At 36.6% G+C, this 19,159-nt stretch overlaps 1 protein-coding gene across 5 annotated transcripts in view; it reads right to left on the bottom strand.

Moving 5' to 3' along the window:
* The window catches only part of PNPT1 (polyribonucleotide nucleotidyltransferase 1), a 48,583-nt gene that overhangs the window by 15,955 nt on the left and 13,469 nt on the right, over positions 1-19,159 (bottom strand). For all 5 annotated transcript variants that reach the window (XM_036925990.2, XM_057497187.1, XM_057497188.1 and 2 more), the window contains exons 9-13: positions 15,142-15,328; positions 14,233-14,284; positions 13,792-13,849; positions 12,057-12,153; positions 11,483-11,585 (exon numbers count right to left, since the gene is read on the bottom strand). In XM_036925990.2, coding sequence (XP_036781885.1) covers positions 11,483-11,585; positions 12,057-12,153; positions 13,792-13,849; positions 14,233-14,284; positions 15,142-15,328 — 497 coding nt within the window. The remainder of the gene's footprint in view (positions 1-11,482; positions 11,586-12,056; positions 12,154-13,791; positions 13,850-14,232; positions 14,285-15,141; positions 15,329-19,159) is intronic.

Below are 19,159 nucleotides of genomic sequence, written 5' to 3'. Positions count from 1 at the left end.
GAAATGGGAATAAGTACATTCTACATAAAGCTGCTATGCTACTTAATAATCTTTCACTCATTCTATAATCACTAGAGTTCTGTGTAAACCTCCATAATCCAAATGTCTAACATCACATAGACTTCATATGTAAAGCACTGTACTAGGAGTGCTGGGGGAGGAGGACAGGAAGAGGCAGGAATATTCATAAAACCTGACCATAAAGGAAGCCTCAACAAAGGCTCAGCCAATAAAACTGCCTGCTTAAAATTTTAAAAAAGAAAAGAAAAGAAAGAAACTTCTACAGAGAGAGAGACAACATAATCCAGATTTTACAATGTATTATTCACCACATTCAGGATACAACCTACAGAAAAAAGAAAAAGGAAATGGAGCCCATCCTCAAGAGAAAAGACATTGAAAAGAGTTTGACTCGAAGCTGACTCAGATGCTGGATTAACAGACAAGGATTTTCAACAGCTATTACAAGTAGGCTCAAGGACATAAAAAAGAAGCACTAGGAATTCTATAACTGAAAAACATATTACTTCATAATGGAAAGGAGATGACAAGAGTTAGTGAACATTAAGATGGATTAATAGAAATTGTCCAGTCTAAAAAAAAGGGGGGAAAAAGGGAACACAGCCTTAGGGACCTGGGGGACAATATGAAAAGGACTAATACAGGTACCTGGAATCTCAGAAAGAAGAAGAGAAAATGAGGTAGAAAAAATATTTGAGGAAATTATAGTTGAAATTCTCATGTTTGATCTAAGACAAATTTACAGATTCAAGCTCAGGAAATTCTTAATAGATTAATACAAAAAAACCCATACTTTTCATAGTCATACTGCTGGAAACCAAAGAAAAAGAGGAAATCTTAAAAGCACCCAGGTGAAAACAATAAATAACATAGGGAATAATGATCTAACCAAGTTCTTTCTTCTCATTAGAAAAAGAAATGGAGAATAAAAAACAGTTGGACATTTCTTTAAGTACTAAAACAAAAAAGCATAAACCAGAATTTATAACCCACAAAACAATTCTTTGCCCATAAAGGCAAAATAAAGAAGATACTGTCAGATAAATGGAAAATAACAATTTGTTGCCAGAAGACCCATAGGACCATAATACTAAAGGAAGCCTTGTCAGAAGGGAAGTAGTACTAGATTAAAGTTTGGATCCTCAGAAAGAAATAAAAAGCATCAGAAATTATGTTTATCAGGTAACTACGTGCGTCAATATAAAAGGCCATCTTTTTCCTGTTAAATACATATGGTTGTTTAAAAGTTACAATGTTGGGGGCGGAAGATGGCGGCGTGAGTAGAGCAGCGGAAATCTCCTCCCAAAACAACATATATCTATGAAAATATAACAAAGACAACCCTTCCTAGAATAAAGACCACAGGACACAGGACAATATCCAGACCACATCCGCACCTGAGAGAACCCAGCGCCTCGCGAAGGGGGTAAGATACAAGCCCCGGCCCCGCGGGAGCCGAGCGCCCCTCCCCCCAGCTCCCGGCGGGAGAAGAGCAGGCAGAGCGGGAGGGAGACGGAGCCCAGGGCTGCCGAACACCCAGCCCCAGCCATCCGGGCCAGAGTGCAGGGCCCTCGATACTGGGAAAACAGGGCAGCAAGAACAGTGAGCAGGCACGGGAGGCTGGGCGACAGAGGACATAAGAAAAGCGCGCGACCATTTTTTTTTTTTTTTGCTTTTTTGCTGCTTTGTTTTGGCGAGCGCATTTTGGAAGTCTTAAAGGGACAGGGACCCCAATATTAGGGAAACAGGGCAGAAAGACCGGTGAGCAGAGGCCTGAGGCTGGCACCGGAGAATAAAGAAAAACGAACGACCACCTTTTTTTTTTTAATAAAAAATTTTTTTTTTTTTAATTAAAAAAATTTTTTTTCTTATTTTTTTTTGTGGTCGTTGTTTTGTTTTGGCGGGTGCTTTTTGGAAGTCTTAAAGGGGCAGGGCGGGCCACCTAATCCAGAGGTAGGGAATCCGGGATCTCTGGGCACCCTAACCCCTGGGCTGCAGGGAGCAGGGAGGCCCCTTACGGAGATAAATAGCCTCCCAGCAGCTCCTGCTCCAACGCGACTCCACCATTTTGGAGTAGCTGCCCGAGCCAGGCCACGCCCACAGCAACAGCGGAGATTAACTCCATAGCAGCCGGGCAGGAAGCAGAAACCCTGTCTGCGCGCAGCTGCGCAGCACAAGCCACTAGAGGCCGCTGTTCTCCCAGGAGAGGAGGGCCACAAACCAACAAGAAAGGAAGTCCTTCCAGCCGTCACTCGTCCCAGTTCTGCAGACTATTCCTATCACCATGAAAAGGCAAAGCTACAGGCAGACAAAGATCACAGAGACAACACCAGAGAAGGAGACAGACCTAACCAGTCTTCCTGACAAAGAATTCAAAATAAGAATCATAAACATGCTGACAGAGATGCAGAGAAATACGCAAGAAAAATGGGATGAAGTCCGGAAAGAGATCACAGATGCCAGAAAGGAAATCGCAGAAATGAAACAAACTCTGGAAGGGTTTATAAGCAGAATGGATAGAATGCAAGAGGCCATTGATGGAATTGAAATCAGAGAACAGGAACGCATGGAAGCTGACATAGAGAGAGACAAAAGGATCTCCAGGAATGAAACAATATTAAGAGAACTGTGTGACCAATCTAAAAGGAGCAATATCCGTATTATAGGGGTCCCAGAAGAAGAAGAGAGAGGCAAAGAGATGGAAAGTATCTTAGAAGAAATAATTGCTGAAAACTTCCCCACACTGGGGGAGGAAGTAATCAAACAGACCACGGAAATACACAGAACCCCCAACAGAAAGGATCCAAGAAGGGCAACACCAAGACACATAATAATTAAAATGGCAAAGATCAAGGACAAGGAAAGAGTGTTAAAGGCAGCTAGAGAGAAAAAGGTCACCTATAAAGGGAAACCCATCAGGCTAACGTCAGATTTCTCAACAGAAACCCTACAGGCCAGAAGAGAATGGCATGATATATTTAATACAATGAAACAGAAGGGCCTTGAACCAAGGATACTGTATCCAGCACGACTATCATTCAAATATGACGGTGGGATTAAACAATTCCCAGACAAACAAAAGCTGAGGGAATTTGCTTTCCACAAACCACCTCTACAGAACATCTTACAGGGACTGCTCTAGATGGGAGCACTCCTAGAAAGAGCACAGCACAAAACACCCAACATATGAAGAATCGAGGAGGAGGAACAAGAAGGGAGAGAAGAAAAGAATCTCCAGACAGTGTATATAACAGCTCAATAAGCGAGCTAAGTTAGGCAGTAAGATACTAAAGAGGCTAACCTTGAACCTTTGGTAACCACGAATTTAAAGCCTGCAATGGCAATAAGTACATATCTTTCAATAGTCACCCTAAATGTTAATGGGCTGAATGCACCAATCAAAAGACACAGAGTAACAGAATGGATAAAAAAGCAAGACCCATCTATATGCTGCTTACAAGAAACTCACCTCAAACCCAAAGACATGTACAGACTAAAAGTCAAGGGATGGAAAAACATATTTCAAGCAAACAACAGCAAGAAGAAAGCAGGAGTTGCAGTACTAATATCAGACAAAATAGACGTCAAAACAAAGAAAGTAACAAGAGATAAAGAAGGACACTACATAATGATAAAGGGCTCAGTCAAACAAGAGGATATAACCATTCTAAATATATATGCACCCAACACAGGAGCACCAGCATATGTGAAACAAACACTAACAGAACTAAAGGGGGAAATAGACAGCAATGCATTCATTCTAGGAGACTTCAACACACCACTCACCCCAAAGGATAGATCCACTGGGCAGAAAATAAGTAAGGACACGGAAGCACTGAACAACACAGTAGAGCAGATGGACCTAATAGACATCTATAGAACTCTACATCCAAAAGCAGCGGGATATACATTCTTCTCAAGTGCACATGGAACATTCTCCAGAATAGACCACATACTAGGCCACAAAAAGAGCCTCAGAAAATTCCAAAAGATTGAAATCCTACCAACCAACTTTTCAGACCACAAAGGCATAAAACTAGAAATAAACTGTACAAAGAAAGCAAAGAGGCTCACGAACACATGGAGGCTTAACAACACGCTCCTAAATAATCAATGGATCAATGACCAAATCAAAATGGAGATCCAGCAATATATGGAAACAAATGACAACAACAACACTAAGCCCCAACTTCTGTGGGACACAGCAAAAGCAGTCTTAAGAGGAAAGTATATAGCAATCCAAGCATATTTAAAAAAGGAAGAGCAATCCCAAATGAATGGTCTAATGTCACAATTATCGAAATTGGAAAAAGAAGAACAGATGAGGCCTAAGGTCAGCAGAAGGAGGGACATAATAAAGATCAGAGAAGAAATAAATAAAATTGAGAAGAATAAAACAATAGCAAAAATCAATGAAACCAAGAGCTGGTTCTTCGAGAAAATAAACAAAATAGATAAGCCTCTAGCCAGACTTATTAAGAAGAAAAGAGAGTCAACACAAATCAACAGTATCAGAAACGAGAAAGGAAAAATCACGACGGACCCCACGGAAATGCAAAGAATTATTGGAGAATACTATGAAAACCTATATGCTAACAAGCTGGGAAACCTAGGAGAAATGGACAACTTCCTAGAAAAATATAACCTTCCAAGATTGACCCAGGAAGAAACAGAAAATCTAAACAGACCAATTACCAGCAACGAAATTGAAGAGGTAATCAAAAAACTACCAAAGAACAAAACCCCCGGGCCAGATGGATTTACCTCGGAATTTTATCAGACATACAGGGAAGACATAATACCCATTCTCCTTAAAGTTTTCCAAAAAATAGAGGAGGAGGGGATACTCCCAAACTCATTCTATGAAGCTAACATCACCCTAATACCAAAACCAGGCAAAGACCCCACCAAAAAAGAAAACTACAGACCAATATCCCTGATGAACGTAGATGCAAAAATACTCAACAAAATATTAGCAAACCGAATTCAAAAATACATCAAAAGGATCATACACCATGACCAAGTGGGATTCATCCCAGGGATGCAAGGATGGTACAACATTCGAAAGTCCATCAACATCATCCACCACATCAACAAAAAGAAAGACAAAAACCACATGATCATCTCCATAGATGCTGAAAAAGCATTTGACAAAGTTCAACATCCATTCATGTTAAAAACTCTCAGCAAAATGGGAATAGAGGGCAAGTACCTCAACATAATAAAGGCCATCTATGATAAACCCACAGCCAACATTATATTGAACAGCGAGAAGCTGAAAGCATTTCCTCTGAGATCGGGAACTAGACAGGGATGCCCACTCTCTCCACTGTTATTTAACATAGTACTGGAGGTCCTAGCCACGGCAATCAGACAAAATAAAGAAATACAAGGAATCCAGATTGGTAAAGAAGAAGTTAAACTGTCACTATTTGCAGATGACATGATACTGTACATAAAAAACCCTAAAGACTCCACCCCAAAACTACTAGAACTGATATCGGAATACAGCAAAGTTGCAGGATACAAAATCAACACACAGAAATCTGTGGCTTTCCTATATACTAACAATGAACCAACAGAGAGAGAAATCAGGAAAACAACTCCATTCACAATTGCATCAAAAAAAATAAAATACCTAGGAATAAACCTAACCAAAGAAGTGAAAGACTTATACTCTGAAAACTACAAGTCACTCTTAAGAGAAATTAAAGGGGACACTAACAGATGGAAACTCATCCCATGCTTGTGGCTAGGAAGAATTAATATCGTTAAAATGGCCATCCTGCCCAAAGCAATATACAGATTTGATGCAATCCCTATGAAACTACCAGCAACATTCTTCAATGAACTGGAACAAATAATTCAAAAATTCATATGGAAACACCAAAGACCCCGAATAGCCAAAGCAATCCTGAGAAAGAAGAATAAAGTAGGGGGGATCTCACTCCCCAACTTCAAGCTCTACTATAAAGCCATAGTAATCAAGACAATTTGGTACTGGCACAAGAGCAGAGCCACAGACCAATGGAACAGACTAGAGAATCCAGACATTAACCCAGACATATATGGTCAATTAATATTTGATAAAGGAGCCATGGACATACAATGGCGAAATGACAGTCTCTTCAACAGGTGGTGCTGGCAAAACTGGACAGCTACATGTAGGAGAATGAAACTGGACCATTGTCTAACCCCATATACAAAAGTAAACTCAAAATGGATCAAAGACCTGAATGTAAGCCATGAAACCATTAAACTCCTGGAAGAAAACATAGGCGAAAACCTCTTAGACATAAACATGAGTGACCTCTTCTTGAACATATCTCCCCGGGCAAGGAAAACAACAGCAAAAATGAGTAAGTGGGACTATATTAAGCTGAAAAGCTTCTGTACAGCAAAAGACACCATCAATAGAACAAGAAGGATCCCTACAGTATGGGAGAATATATTTGAAAATGACACATCCGATAAAGGCTTGACGTCCAGAATATATAAGGAGCTCTCACGCCTCAACAAACAAAAAACAAATAACCCAATTAAAAAATGGGCAGAGGAACTGAACAGACAGTTCTCCAAAAAAGAAATACAGATGGCCAACAGACACATGAAAAGATGCTCCACATCGCTAATTATCAGAGAAATGCAAATTAAAACTACAATGAGGTATCACCTCACACCAGTAAGGATGGCTGCCATCCAAAAGACAAACAACAACAAATGTTGGCGAGGCTGTGGAGAAAGGGGAACCCTCCTACACTGCTGGTGGGAATGTAAGTTAGTTCAACCATTGTGGAAAGCAGTATGGAGGTACATCAAAATGCTCAAAACAGACTTACCATTTGACCCAGGAATTGCACTCCTAGGAATTTACCCTAAGAATGCAGCAATCAAGTTTGAGAAAGACAGATGCACCCCTATGTTTATTGCAGCACTATTTACAATAGCCAAGAATTGGAAGCAACCTAAATGTCCATCAATAGATGAATGGATAAAGAAGATGTGGTACATATACACAATGGAATACTACTCAGCTATAAGAAAAGGGCAAATCCAATCATTTGCAGCAACATGGATGGAGCTGGAGGGTATTATGCTCAGTGAAACAAGCCAAGCGGAGAAAGAGAAATACCAAATGATTTCACTTATCTGTGGAATATAAGAACAAAGGAAAAACTGAAGGAACAAAACAGCAGCAGAATCACAGAACTCAAGAATGGACTAACAGGTACCAAAGGGAAAGGGACTGGGGAGGATGGGTGGGTAGGGAGGGATAAGCGGGGGAGAAGTAGGGGGGTATTAAGATTAACATGCATGGGGGGGTAGGAGAAAAGGGAGGGCTGTACAACACAGAGAAGGCAAGTAGTGATTCTACAACATTTTGCTATGCTGATGGACAGTGACTGTAAAGGGGTTTATAGGGGAGACCTGGTATAGGGGAGAGCCTAGTAAACATAATATTCGTCATGTAAGTGTAGATTAGTGATAGCAAAAAAAAAAAAAAAAAGGGCAGTTCCTGTGTGGTAACCTCCAACGAGTTCTACACAAGGGTATAAAGGGCATATAAAAGTGTAGGCAAAGGGTCTGTTTGTGTTTATACAGAGGATCAAAGCCTAATTGGGCTACCCCGAAAATGAACTAAGATACGATATGAAAAAGAACTTCCAACATCTGCACCCTCTGGAAGACTCATGCCAGAAGATGATCATCAAAAAACCCCAACAAAGATCCACGCACTGCTACAGCTGTAGATGCACTCATCCCACCAGTTCCTGGACCTGCCATGGGAATGAGGAAGGAGATATCTAAGCTGGCCTGTGCATACAGTAAAACAACAAAATTGGACTGGACCTATACTGTTGGAACTCAACCAAGAATTTGGAGAAGTGCAAATTGTAGCGCTCCAAAGTCTTACAACTACAAACTATTTATTGTTAAAAGAACATATGGCATGTGAACAGTCCCCAGGAATGGGTGGTTTTAATTTGTCTGATTTCTCTCAGACTGTTCAAGTTCATTTGGACAATATCCACCATATCATAGATAAGTTTTCACAAATGCCTAAGGTGCCTAACTGGTTTTCTTGGTTTCACTGCAGATGGCTGGTAATTACAGATATGCTTTGGTTATGTAACTATACTCCTATTATGTTAATGTGTGTGTGCAATTTAAGTAGTAGCTTAAAACCTATACATGCTGAAGTTACTCTACAAGAAGATATATCAAAGAAATAATCAATCTTCCCATGTTTTCTTCCGCCTGCTACTTCTATAGCTTTTCTTCTTCCTTCCTAATTACAACCCTTAAATAGAATTTGTGCCTCATATCAAATTTACCGAGTATCATAATTCTTCCAAGTGGTAAAGATACCTCAAGACAAATGCTGGGCATAGAAGCCACAGGGCATAAATATGCAAAGAAGTAAAAAGCTAACTTTTTCAAACAATAAGGCTTCTCTCTCACTTACCAACTTCACATTTCCCTGTATGGCCCCGGAAGATGACTGGTTAGCCAGAGACGGGTAAGATTCCTCAAGGGAGGAACAACCTAAGACAGGCACAGTCGCAGGGGGGCCATCAGGTGAGAAATTGGGGATCAACAGAGGTGAGGCTTAGAACCTCACCCCCCCGTTCTGAGAGAAATCTTCTGCATACGTGGATGTTTTATTGCCCTTGTCTAGCTTGGATTAACACATAGTCTACAGGCACACACCTGATCATCTACATGTGCTCTCATACAACACTAAACTATGTTTTCTACCTTTATCTTGTATCTACCTACCACTTCAGCATTTTATTAAAAATAATAATAATAAAGAGAGAAATGTGGTATCCACATATAAATCAAGTATAAAAACCAAATCAGTATTCATATTTGAACTGACTGTTTATAGTTCATAATGCATGAGCAAAACCGAAAGTTTCTGTGATGACTGCCCTTGTACTGTTCACTATGTAACTTATTCATTATGTAAGAATTTGTTCTACATGTAAAAACTTGTTTGTTATGCCTCAGAAGATTGGAGACTGACAAAAATTAGGCTTGGGGTGGAATAATGATTGTGCATTGAGCATTGACTCCCCTATACAGAATTTTATTGTCGTTAACAACCATTTGATCAATAAATATGAGAGATGCCCTCACAAAAAAAAAAAAAAAAAAAAAAAGGACAGACTTCCAATGGTAAAATAAATTAGTAACCGGGATGTAATGTATAGCATAAGGAATATAGTCAAGATATTGTAACAGCCTGGTAGGGTGATAGCTGGAACCTAGAATTATGTATATAAATGTTCTACCACTGTGTTGTACACTTGAAACTCATGTAATGTAATACTGTGTGTCAACTACCCTTCAATAAAAAATAATTATTAAAAAAAAAAAAAAAAAAAAGTTACAATGTTGCCTTGTGGAGTTTATAACATGTAGATGTAACTTGTAAGACAACTACAGCATAAAGGACAGGAGGAGGGCCAAATGGACCTAATTGGTTGCAAACTACTTATTTTATGTGAAGTGATAAAAAAATTAAGTCTAAAAAGATGGAAGAGTTAAGGATGTATACTGAATTCTCTACAGTAACCACTGAGAAAGAATGCAGAATATAGCTAAAAAGTGAACAAATTAAAATGAATTCTAAAAAAATATTCAATTAACCCAGAAAGGCAGAAAATAAGAACAGAAAACCAAAAAACTGAGGCCAAACATTAATGGACTAAACATTCCATTTAAAAGGCAGAGACTGTCAGATGGCTAAAAAAAGTAGTATGAAGAATATCTTAATGGAGTTATTTTAAGAACTTTATTAAAAGGCATAAAGGAAAACCTGAATCAAAGGTGAGATAGACTATATTCACTGTAAACACTGATTTAAATAGTAAAAATACCATTTCTCTCTCTAATCCATAAATTCAGTGCAATACCAATCAAAATCTTAGGAAGATTTTTTTTCAGAACTTGATATAATATTAAAATTCTAACGAAGGAACAAATGTACCAGAATAGCTAAGACAATTTTGGGGAAAGGGGGGAATAAAAAGGATTTGCTTCTCAGATATTAAGACATACCCCCAAATTATAATAAAAGTTTGACACTGGCCTAGGAAATTCACAGAACAAAGGAAGAGAATATAGTTAAAAATCCTGTTTATAAATTTTGAATATAAGGTGATGTTAAAAGTTAATGAGAAAAATAATTAGTGAATAGTGTTGTAAAATTGGCTTACTCTGGAGGTTTCTACCTCTTACCATGTATAGGAATAAACTCCAAGATTGATTAATGGTCTAAATTTGATAGCTAAAACCAGAAAGATAATAGAAAGGAGAAATAGGTGAATAATTTTGTGACTTTGGGTAAGGAAGGGTTTCTTAAATAAGACTTGAAAAACATAACTACAAAAGTGAAAAAGGAAAGGATAAAACTATATCAAAACTAAAGTTTTCATGTTCATTCTAGACATAGTAGGCTACCACAAGTGAAGTTAAAAGGCACATGACAAAGGAGTATGTACAAATTCTGGTCCCTGAGAAGGATTAATATTTAAAACATAAGAAATCACTGAAAAATAGCATGAAAAAGACAGTACAAAGGATATGAACAGATAACTCACAAAAAAGCAAACCTGAACCAGGGCTAACACACTGATTAACTTTAGGGACACTACGTGTAAAGAATGCCCTGGAGGTGGGTATGGTTTATATGTGACATGTTCATGGGCTATTACATAAAGAGATGCTCAGGCTCACTTCTAAATCAGGGAAATACAAATGAAAGCAATGACATACCTCATTGTACCCATTAGATTGGCAAAATTAGTGATTAATATAAGAATAATGAGGTGTAAATCATAATACTATACACAAAAACAATGGATACACATATATGTTAAATACAAGAGAATGGGAGCCTATATAAGGGGAAAAGAATAGGACTGAGGTATACGCTAAATAGAGAAAACAAATGAGGGCCTTAAACAGACCACCACCACTAACATGCCATACACCAAGAAGTATGAGTGACAATTTAGTGCACCTAAAATTAAAAGAAAAATACAATAAAAATACTAGTATTTACAGAAAATTACAGGTATTTCGAACTAACTTACAGTGAGAAAAGCAGATGAATAGTTGCCTGAAGAACGGGGGGGAGCAGGGAAAAGGGATTATAGAGAACCACGAGGAAACTTTTTGAGGTGCTTGGTAAGTTAGTACCTTGACTATGGTGACAGTTTCCCAGTTGTAAACATGAGAACTTATTAAATAAACACACTTTAAATATGTATAGTTTCTTATATGGCAATTATACCTAAAAAGAGCTGCTAAAAATACTTATTATCAGATATGAATTTGGATAATACATTCTATGTGATAAAAACCTATAGCATCTACATAATGGGCTTATATTAGATCTAATTAAGCAATCCTGAATCAACAAATAATTACAGCTTTTAGCATCTATTACCTGTGTTTGTCCCCTTTGAAATAATGCTGATCCATGAAGAATTTTATACATATCTACCTCACAATTTATATTCCTAAGTGAAGTCAAATCTCGGCCATCACACCTATGGTAATAAAAGAAATAAGTATGTAAAGCAGTGTTGGAAATCACAAAAATCACATATTCTTTATCCCTACCAGGAAGTTCTCGACCCCAGCTGAATATCATAATTACCTGTAGAACTTAAAAGAACTTTAAAAAATAATACTGATACCTGGGCCCCACTCTTAAGTCCCACTGATTCAGAGTTTCAAGGGTTGTAACCCATACACCTGTATTGTTAAAATGTTCTGCAGGTAATTCTGATGTCAAGTAAGGGCTGTGAAGCACTGCTCTCTACACAAGGTCCACAGAGAGACAGTCGACACATTCTTAGATAGGTACCCATTTATCAAATATTGTAATTTTTTACTTGTTCACTTGAAGAGAAAAAAAAGACCAAAATAGTTCCTTGCTTTAAGAGCAAGTTGCCACTTTCAAGACAATTTATAGAGACAGCTCATGCTTCAATTCCATCAAAAAAGGATATGTTTACCTTTTGTATTCATTCAAAATAATACTTCTAAAAACCTCCTTTGCAACAACATTGAAGGATTCTATTATTTCATATGGATCAACTTCTGGAAATTTTTCTATAGAATAAAGACAAACCAAAACAAAGGTTTTCTCTTTTGAAAGACAGGATTTCTCTTAAATCCACAGCAGCAAATCAGTTAACATGGAAGTAAACCAAGGGAGTTAGTTAACTCTGAACATTTAGTCCTCAGGAAAACAAAAGGTTAAGTAAAATGATCACCATCAGGAGAGACACAAGTATGATCTCTCACGTTTTGTTATTGGGAACTTAATTTGCTTTCTACCAGAACAATGGTGCTTTGAAATCAATTATTGTACGATGTTACCTGACAAATCCAGCCAAACATATTATGAAAAGATACGACATTTTTTTAGGAGTAGTCATCCTCACTGTTTTCACCTTAGGAATTTTTATTGTATACAGTCTGCAAATAGAGGAACCATTTTCTTTATATATTTTAAATCCCTACTGACTTTTTTAGTTAACATTTATCAAGGTCTTTCATGACCCAGGTACTTTACATGTATTTTTTTAATGCCCTTAATTTTTATAACAATCCATGAGGTAAATTCTATTATTATCGCCATTTTACAGAAGAAACAGGTTAAAGAGATAGAGTAAACTGCCTGAGATCACACAGGTAGTAACTGATATAGCTGTGACCTGAATACAGGTCTGTGTGCCTAGGCTTATGCTTTAAACTTTTAGCCACATTACCTTATCAACTTATTTATGCCAAGTTTTAAACACTGTCAAGAATTTGGCTTATTAAATAATAACTTTAAAGTGACCAGAATATAAGAAATGGCCACAAAAAGGGAGATATACTAAGTAAGCACTGTATTATCAACAGACAAGAATAATTTTAAATATTACACTTTGATAAACTTTAACTGGAGAAGAAAATAATTAGTAATAAAACATTTAAAATATGAACTCAGTCATGAAGATATTCTACTATGTATAATACAAAAAATTACTTTTTAAATAAGGCCACAGGTATTACACAACTTCTCATTCTTAACAAACAGCTGAAATATAGTGAGAAAAGACTGAAATTTTTCAATGGCAATTACATGTAATGGCCTTAATACCAATGCTAACAGCAGAGTTTTTATCTTAAGATACTTAGAGGATATTTATTACCAGAAAAAATAAGAACTGTATGTCATACTTGGTACACATTCAGTTTGTGTGATTGATACTATACAATTAAAATCTTTTGCTTAGTAACTTCCAGAATTAAATTCTGTAAAATATAAATTTTACAATTCCACATGATATTAATAACAACAGCATCACTTAACATTTACTGAGTATTTGCTCTGGGCCAGGCACAGACGTAAATGAATTACTCATTAAATCTCCGTAAACCAGATTTATTAGTATTTCAGTTTCACAGGTTAAGAGCTCAAGAATTTGAAAGCACTTCTTTCAGGTTTTCATATGGACAGGATACAAGATTACTCATCTTAGAATACAAGAGAGTCTGATACAGAGGATCAGGAATATTTCACATTCAACATTTACTGGTGCTGACCACATTCACTTTTGGGATGCATCACTGCAGATTTACTGAAGATAAAACTAAAGAGCAATGAGAATAACTGATTTCTTCGAGGTCTTACAACCAAGTTTAAAAATTTATTTCCTTTAAATATTTTTTTAAATAAAAAAATCCCCAATATTTCACCTTTCAGTTGTTCTTCTGTATCCAGTCTTATCTTGTTAACAGCTTCATCTCTGGAAATCTAAAACAAAGTTGAGGTTCATTTATTATATATAATGGCAACACTTAACATTTCTATTTTTACATGAGTATACAATCAACACATTGTAGAAGTATTCATATTTCTCTAATGGTAGGTAGTACTCTTTAAAGGATTACAACTGTTTATTGAGTTTAAGAAACATTACCTGTTTAAATCATTCAAATATATTTATATACTTCCCTAAAACTTGTATTACTCAACAAAAGGAGAATGGAGAAGCAAATAGCTAATCTTTTACTTAGCTTTCTGTTTTAGAGATTTTTCATAAAAATAGGACTGACATTCATAAACAAAATTACATGAGTTACGACAAAAAAGAATTCCCAGTACAATTATATAAGACAAAATTCAGGAACACCTACTTTATCATGTTCATAATCTGTAAAAACTGCATAGAGTCTTTCCATGGCAAATCTATAAAGCACAAAATAATGTCAGCAATATTTGGAAACACAAGGTATATGTCTATTACAAACAGAACTAAAATACTTAATGAAAAGCTAAACTATTTAATAATAGACATTTCATAGAATTTAAAATGTTATTGTTGCTCTTTAACATTACTAATCTGTTTACTATTTATAATGTGATACAGAACACATTTTTCTCCCCACCCCATCACTCACAAATGGTAATATATCCTTTCTTTTCTTAATTATTCAGTTCCACCTTAGGTTTTTCTTCCTTCGTCTCCCTCCCCCACACTCTCTTTAAACTCTTGCTTTTTTCTGTTCTATCCAGTTTGGCTATTATTGCAGAAAACTCTTTTATTGGGGACATTTATGTAACTTTTAATTTCTGACTGATGGCTGTGAGATTGATATTAAGGGAAATATTAACTTCTTCAATTTATTTCGAATAAAATGAAATTTTTTTGGTGATTCATTTACATTTTCTGAATGCCTGCCTATGTTCTGGTACAGTTCTAAGCACTGGGCATACAGTGACAGTCATACTTGATTTCTTTTTGAGAATCTCAGTTCCCTCAAGATATTCAAACATCTTAGGCTTTATTCTCTTTTTCCTTGACACAGATATGCGATTTATCTAATCTTGACCAATAAACTCATTCCCCCTTTTACTTGAGATTCAAACTTAGGCGCTTGAAGAGGGATGTGGTTTATCCTTTTTACAGTTATATTAGTTTTATGGCAGTGACTCAAAATAGAAGGGTGCTATTTAAGTACAATGTGGACTTCCATGGAAGTTTTTTCTAAGAGGAAATTATATCTGTGGACAATTTCACATCTTTTTTGTACAGATATTCTTACTTATGAGTGTGTTTTACAATCTCTGGCGAAGGAGTAAACAACTTCTGAGGGGTCCTCTTGGTAACACCAATTTCTTTTACCAACTGCTGGATACCCTGAATTATTTGTTGGGTATATTTTACTCCCACTTTGATAGCGTGGCAAAAGTCCTGCTGTAAAATGTTCTCTGCAGAGGCTTCCAACATGACTATTTAAAGAAAAAATAAAAAGATTGTCATTGAACCTTTTACCAATATAGCATTTTTCAAATATGAAGTAAGTACCATAGACAATTTTGTTTATTAATGGTATATCCACCTTATTCTTTCCTCAGAATCAGCAAACTTCCAAAATGCAAACAAAAGTAAATGAATAAAGAAATCTTGATATTTGAAGTCAGGTTTATATTCTGAAATTTAGGGATTTCTCATAAAAAAATATAACAAAAAATAAACTATGCATACCTTAAAAAAAAAAATATATATATATATATATATATAATAATTTACTGAGATATAATTCAAATACCATAAAATTCCACTTAATTTAAGTGTACAACTGCATTTTATTATTTATTTATTTGTTTTACTTTATTTTATTATTAGCTAGATTTTTCAATATGCAACTATATTTCTTCCAAGAGTTGCCCCGGTGATCTCTATAAAGTCCATTGCATTTATTTTTAATCTGTAGTTAAAATGAAATTTTAAAATATCAGCAGAGTAGGTATCCAATAAATGCTTCCTGTTTAACAATTATTTGATGTGACCCCCTACTTAATTCTCTTATTGTCATACTGTCTAATTCTTATACAGGTAGGAATATCATCTGCAATAATACTGTTTCAAGTAAGCCAATTAGAGGACCCTAAGCACAAATACAAAAAGGATGCTTTTATGGTTTTGTAATAGTAAACTCTTGTGTAAAGCAGGGAAACTTCAAAGTAGGACTTCTAGCATGTTATCTGGCTACCATCTACTATGCAGTGTTGGGTTTGGTTTCTGCAAGGTGGAATAGACTTCTACTACTTGGGTGTCATTTCTGGCACTTCTCAACTTGTACAGAGTCAAAGATCACGCAATGCATAGCTACTATAATATCTAATATGTTTAGCCATAACATTTTGTCATTAAGATTTACAATTATCTAAATTGTCACTTTTAGGGCTTCTAGGTGTAAACTAGTATAAAAAAAAAAATCTCCTTATGTGCTTTAAATGTTGGAATTCCTTCAGTCAATTGAAGCAGACTTGTGAAACGAAAACAAAAATCTAACATCTGCATCATCAGAATCCTGGAAAGAGACTAGAAAGATGGCAAGGCTTGAAAAGCACTGTGAAAAAAAATTGCTGAAAACACCCCAAATTTGGAAGAGAAAGAAATGTATAGATTCAAGGATAACCCAAAGAAAGACACCAAGATAAATTTCTGAAAACCAAGATAAAGAAAAAAATATTGAGACCAACCAAAGAAAAATGACACCTTACCCATGTAAGAAAAGAAATTCAAATAACGGCACATTTTTATCATCGGAAGCCTTGGAGGCCAGAAGGAAGTGGCATAATATTTCTCAGGTGCTGAAAGAAAAGAACTGTCAACCCATAATCCTATACCCAGTGAAAATATTTAATAATGAAGGGGAAATCAAGACGCTGAGATGAAGAACTAAGAAAATTTGTCATTGACAGACCTACTCTGATAAAATGGTTAAACGAAGTTTAATAGAAAAGTAAAAAAAAAAAAAGAGGAAGAAACCAGGAGTATCAGGAAAGAAAAGAACATTTTTAAGCAAAAATATGGATAAATATAGTACATTTTCCTTCTCTTGAGTTTTCTAAATTATGCTTGATGGTTGAATCAAAAGCAAAAATTGTAATACTGCCTGTTATGCTTCTAAATGTAGAAGAATATTAAAACAAATGTATTATAAATGGAGGAGAATAAAAGTAGGTAAGGTTTCAGTACTTCACTGGGGCCCAAAGAAGTTTCCTCTGATACCATGACATTGAGATGTTATCCTCTCTCACTGGCACAGAATTAAATTGCAATGGAATACATTTAACATTTGTAAATTATACCTCAATAAATAGATTTTTAAAAGAGAATATGAAAATATGGCAAAGAAAACAAATATTCCTCAAATTTTGTTTTCATCAATTAAACTTCAAAGCAATTCATTAAAAAAATACATTGTAAGAAAATTCCTTATAATTTGAGTCTATAGACCTATGTTAACTACTAGGTACATATAGTACAATATAGCTATTCACATTTAAATAAGTTAAAAAATTCAGTTCTTTTACTTGAGCCACATTTCAAGTACTCAATAGCCACATATTCAGATATGACATTTCCTTCATTGCAAGGAGTTCTACTGGACAGCAATATCACAGAAGCTAAAAAATAAGTTTGTCAAAATGATTGCTCTAAACTGCTAACCATTTTCAATAGCTGAAGATAAAGTATTTTTGACATCAGCAAAAACTGAATTTTACAGATTTCTTAAAGATTTTTACTGGATTATATCCTAGAATACACAAAGGTTAGTGACAATAAATATACCAGTTGAAAGCAAGCACCTAAATGACATTGTGGAGAATAATGATTGAAGTAACCTAGTAGCCGACAGCACAAATATACTATTTTTGCCCTCATAAAGTCATACTTTAAAGATTAGGATTACTAAGTATTTTAATAATGAAATGGTAGCTATTACTTTTTTTGTATTTTTGTATCCACAAAGTTCCATGATGGTGGGATACGAGTTGGGCCCAGTAATAACTTTAACACATGAACATGAGGCCAAATGTACATATGGTGTACTTCACAAAAGAAAAGAGAGCTGGTTGAGTATCTTTGTGGAAATGGTAATGCAAAAGTCATAAAATGGAAGCTGGTAATTTCTGAAAATGGACTCCTTATAGGTTGGTTCTGAATCATTCTCAACCTTCCTCTAATTACTGAAGACTACCTTCTGGTGGGTTCACACAGCCTCTAGAATTTCTTTATTCCATTTAGAGAGCAACAGGTGAGAACAGCTGCTGGAAGGCTACCTATGGGATTTCCATGGAACACCAAAGATTCAATAAAGATCCTTGTTTCATTCCTCCAATGTCTACTTAAAACCTGAACAGTTTAAAACTAAAGCAGATAGAGGCTATAGGTCTATTTAGAAGCAAGTTTATTTCTGTGACTTAATGGATAATAGCAGGTATTAACCATAATATGCCTATCAGGTACTAGGCATTATGCTGGGCACTTTTATAAACCTTGACTCTAATCTCTTCCAAACAACCCTGCAAAATAGTCAAATCAATTTACTAATCAAAAGTAAATGAACACTCTAGAGGAGGATTCAAGATGGCAGCATGAGAGGTGAGACAGAGAACTAACTCCTCCCAAAACCACAGATAGTGTGAAAATACAGTTAATACAACTAACCCTAAAACAACAACAGGAAAGAAGGCTGCACCAGACTGCACACAGACCTCATGAACAGAGCAGACCTCACGAAACAGGGTGAGGTACGAAAGCCTTGATCTGGCGGGACCCAAGGCCTTCCCCCACCCCAGCTCACTGGCAGGAGGAAGAGAAATGGAGCGGAGGAGGGGGTGGAGGCCAGGGGCTGCTGAACACCCAGCCCTAGAGATCTGCTTTGCGAGCAGAAACCTACATTGTGTGGTGCTCTGGAGGATGGCGAGCTGGGACAGGCGGAGTGCTTGAGAGACAGATTCCGGCCATTTGTGAAGGATGGAATCCACACCCGGCTGCTCTAGGACAAGGGAAAGGCATGCGGTCTGACAGGCTGGCTCCCTAGCAGCGAGAGGGCTGCTGAAGGGGCAGGGTTTGCACGGAGCTTGCTGTGCGGGAGAAGGGACAGGGGGACAAGGGTGTCTGGACATGCTCTGCCCAGCAGATTGGGACCTTTGGGGAGCTTCAGACACTCCATACCCCTGGCTGGCTACTCAGCTCTGAGGCCCCCCCACTGTGATACACAGCCTGCCAAGCCTCCCTCCTGGTCTGACAGTACCAGCTCACAA

Source organism: Manis pentadactyla, chromosome 2 (genome assembly GCF_030020395.1).
Source record: "Manis pentadactyla isolate mManPen7 chromosome 2, mManPen7.hap1, whole genome shotgun sequence".
Lineage (NCBI taxonomy): Eukaryota > Metazoa > Chordata > Mammalia > Pholidota > Manidae > Manis > Manis pentadactyla.
This window is presented reverse-complemented; position numbering and strand designations above follow the sequence as displayed.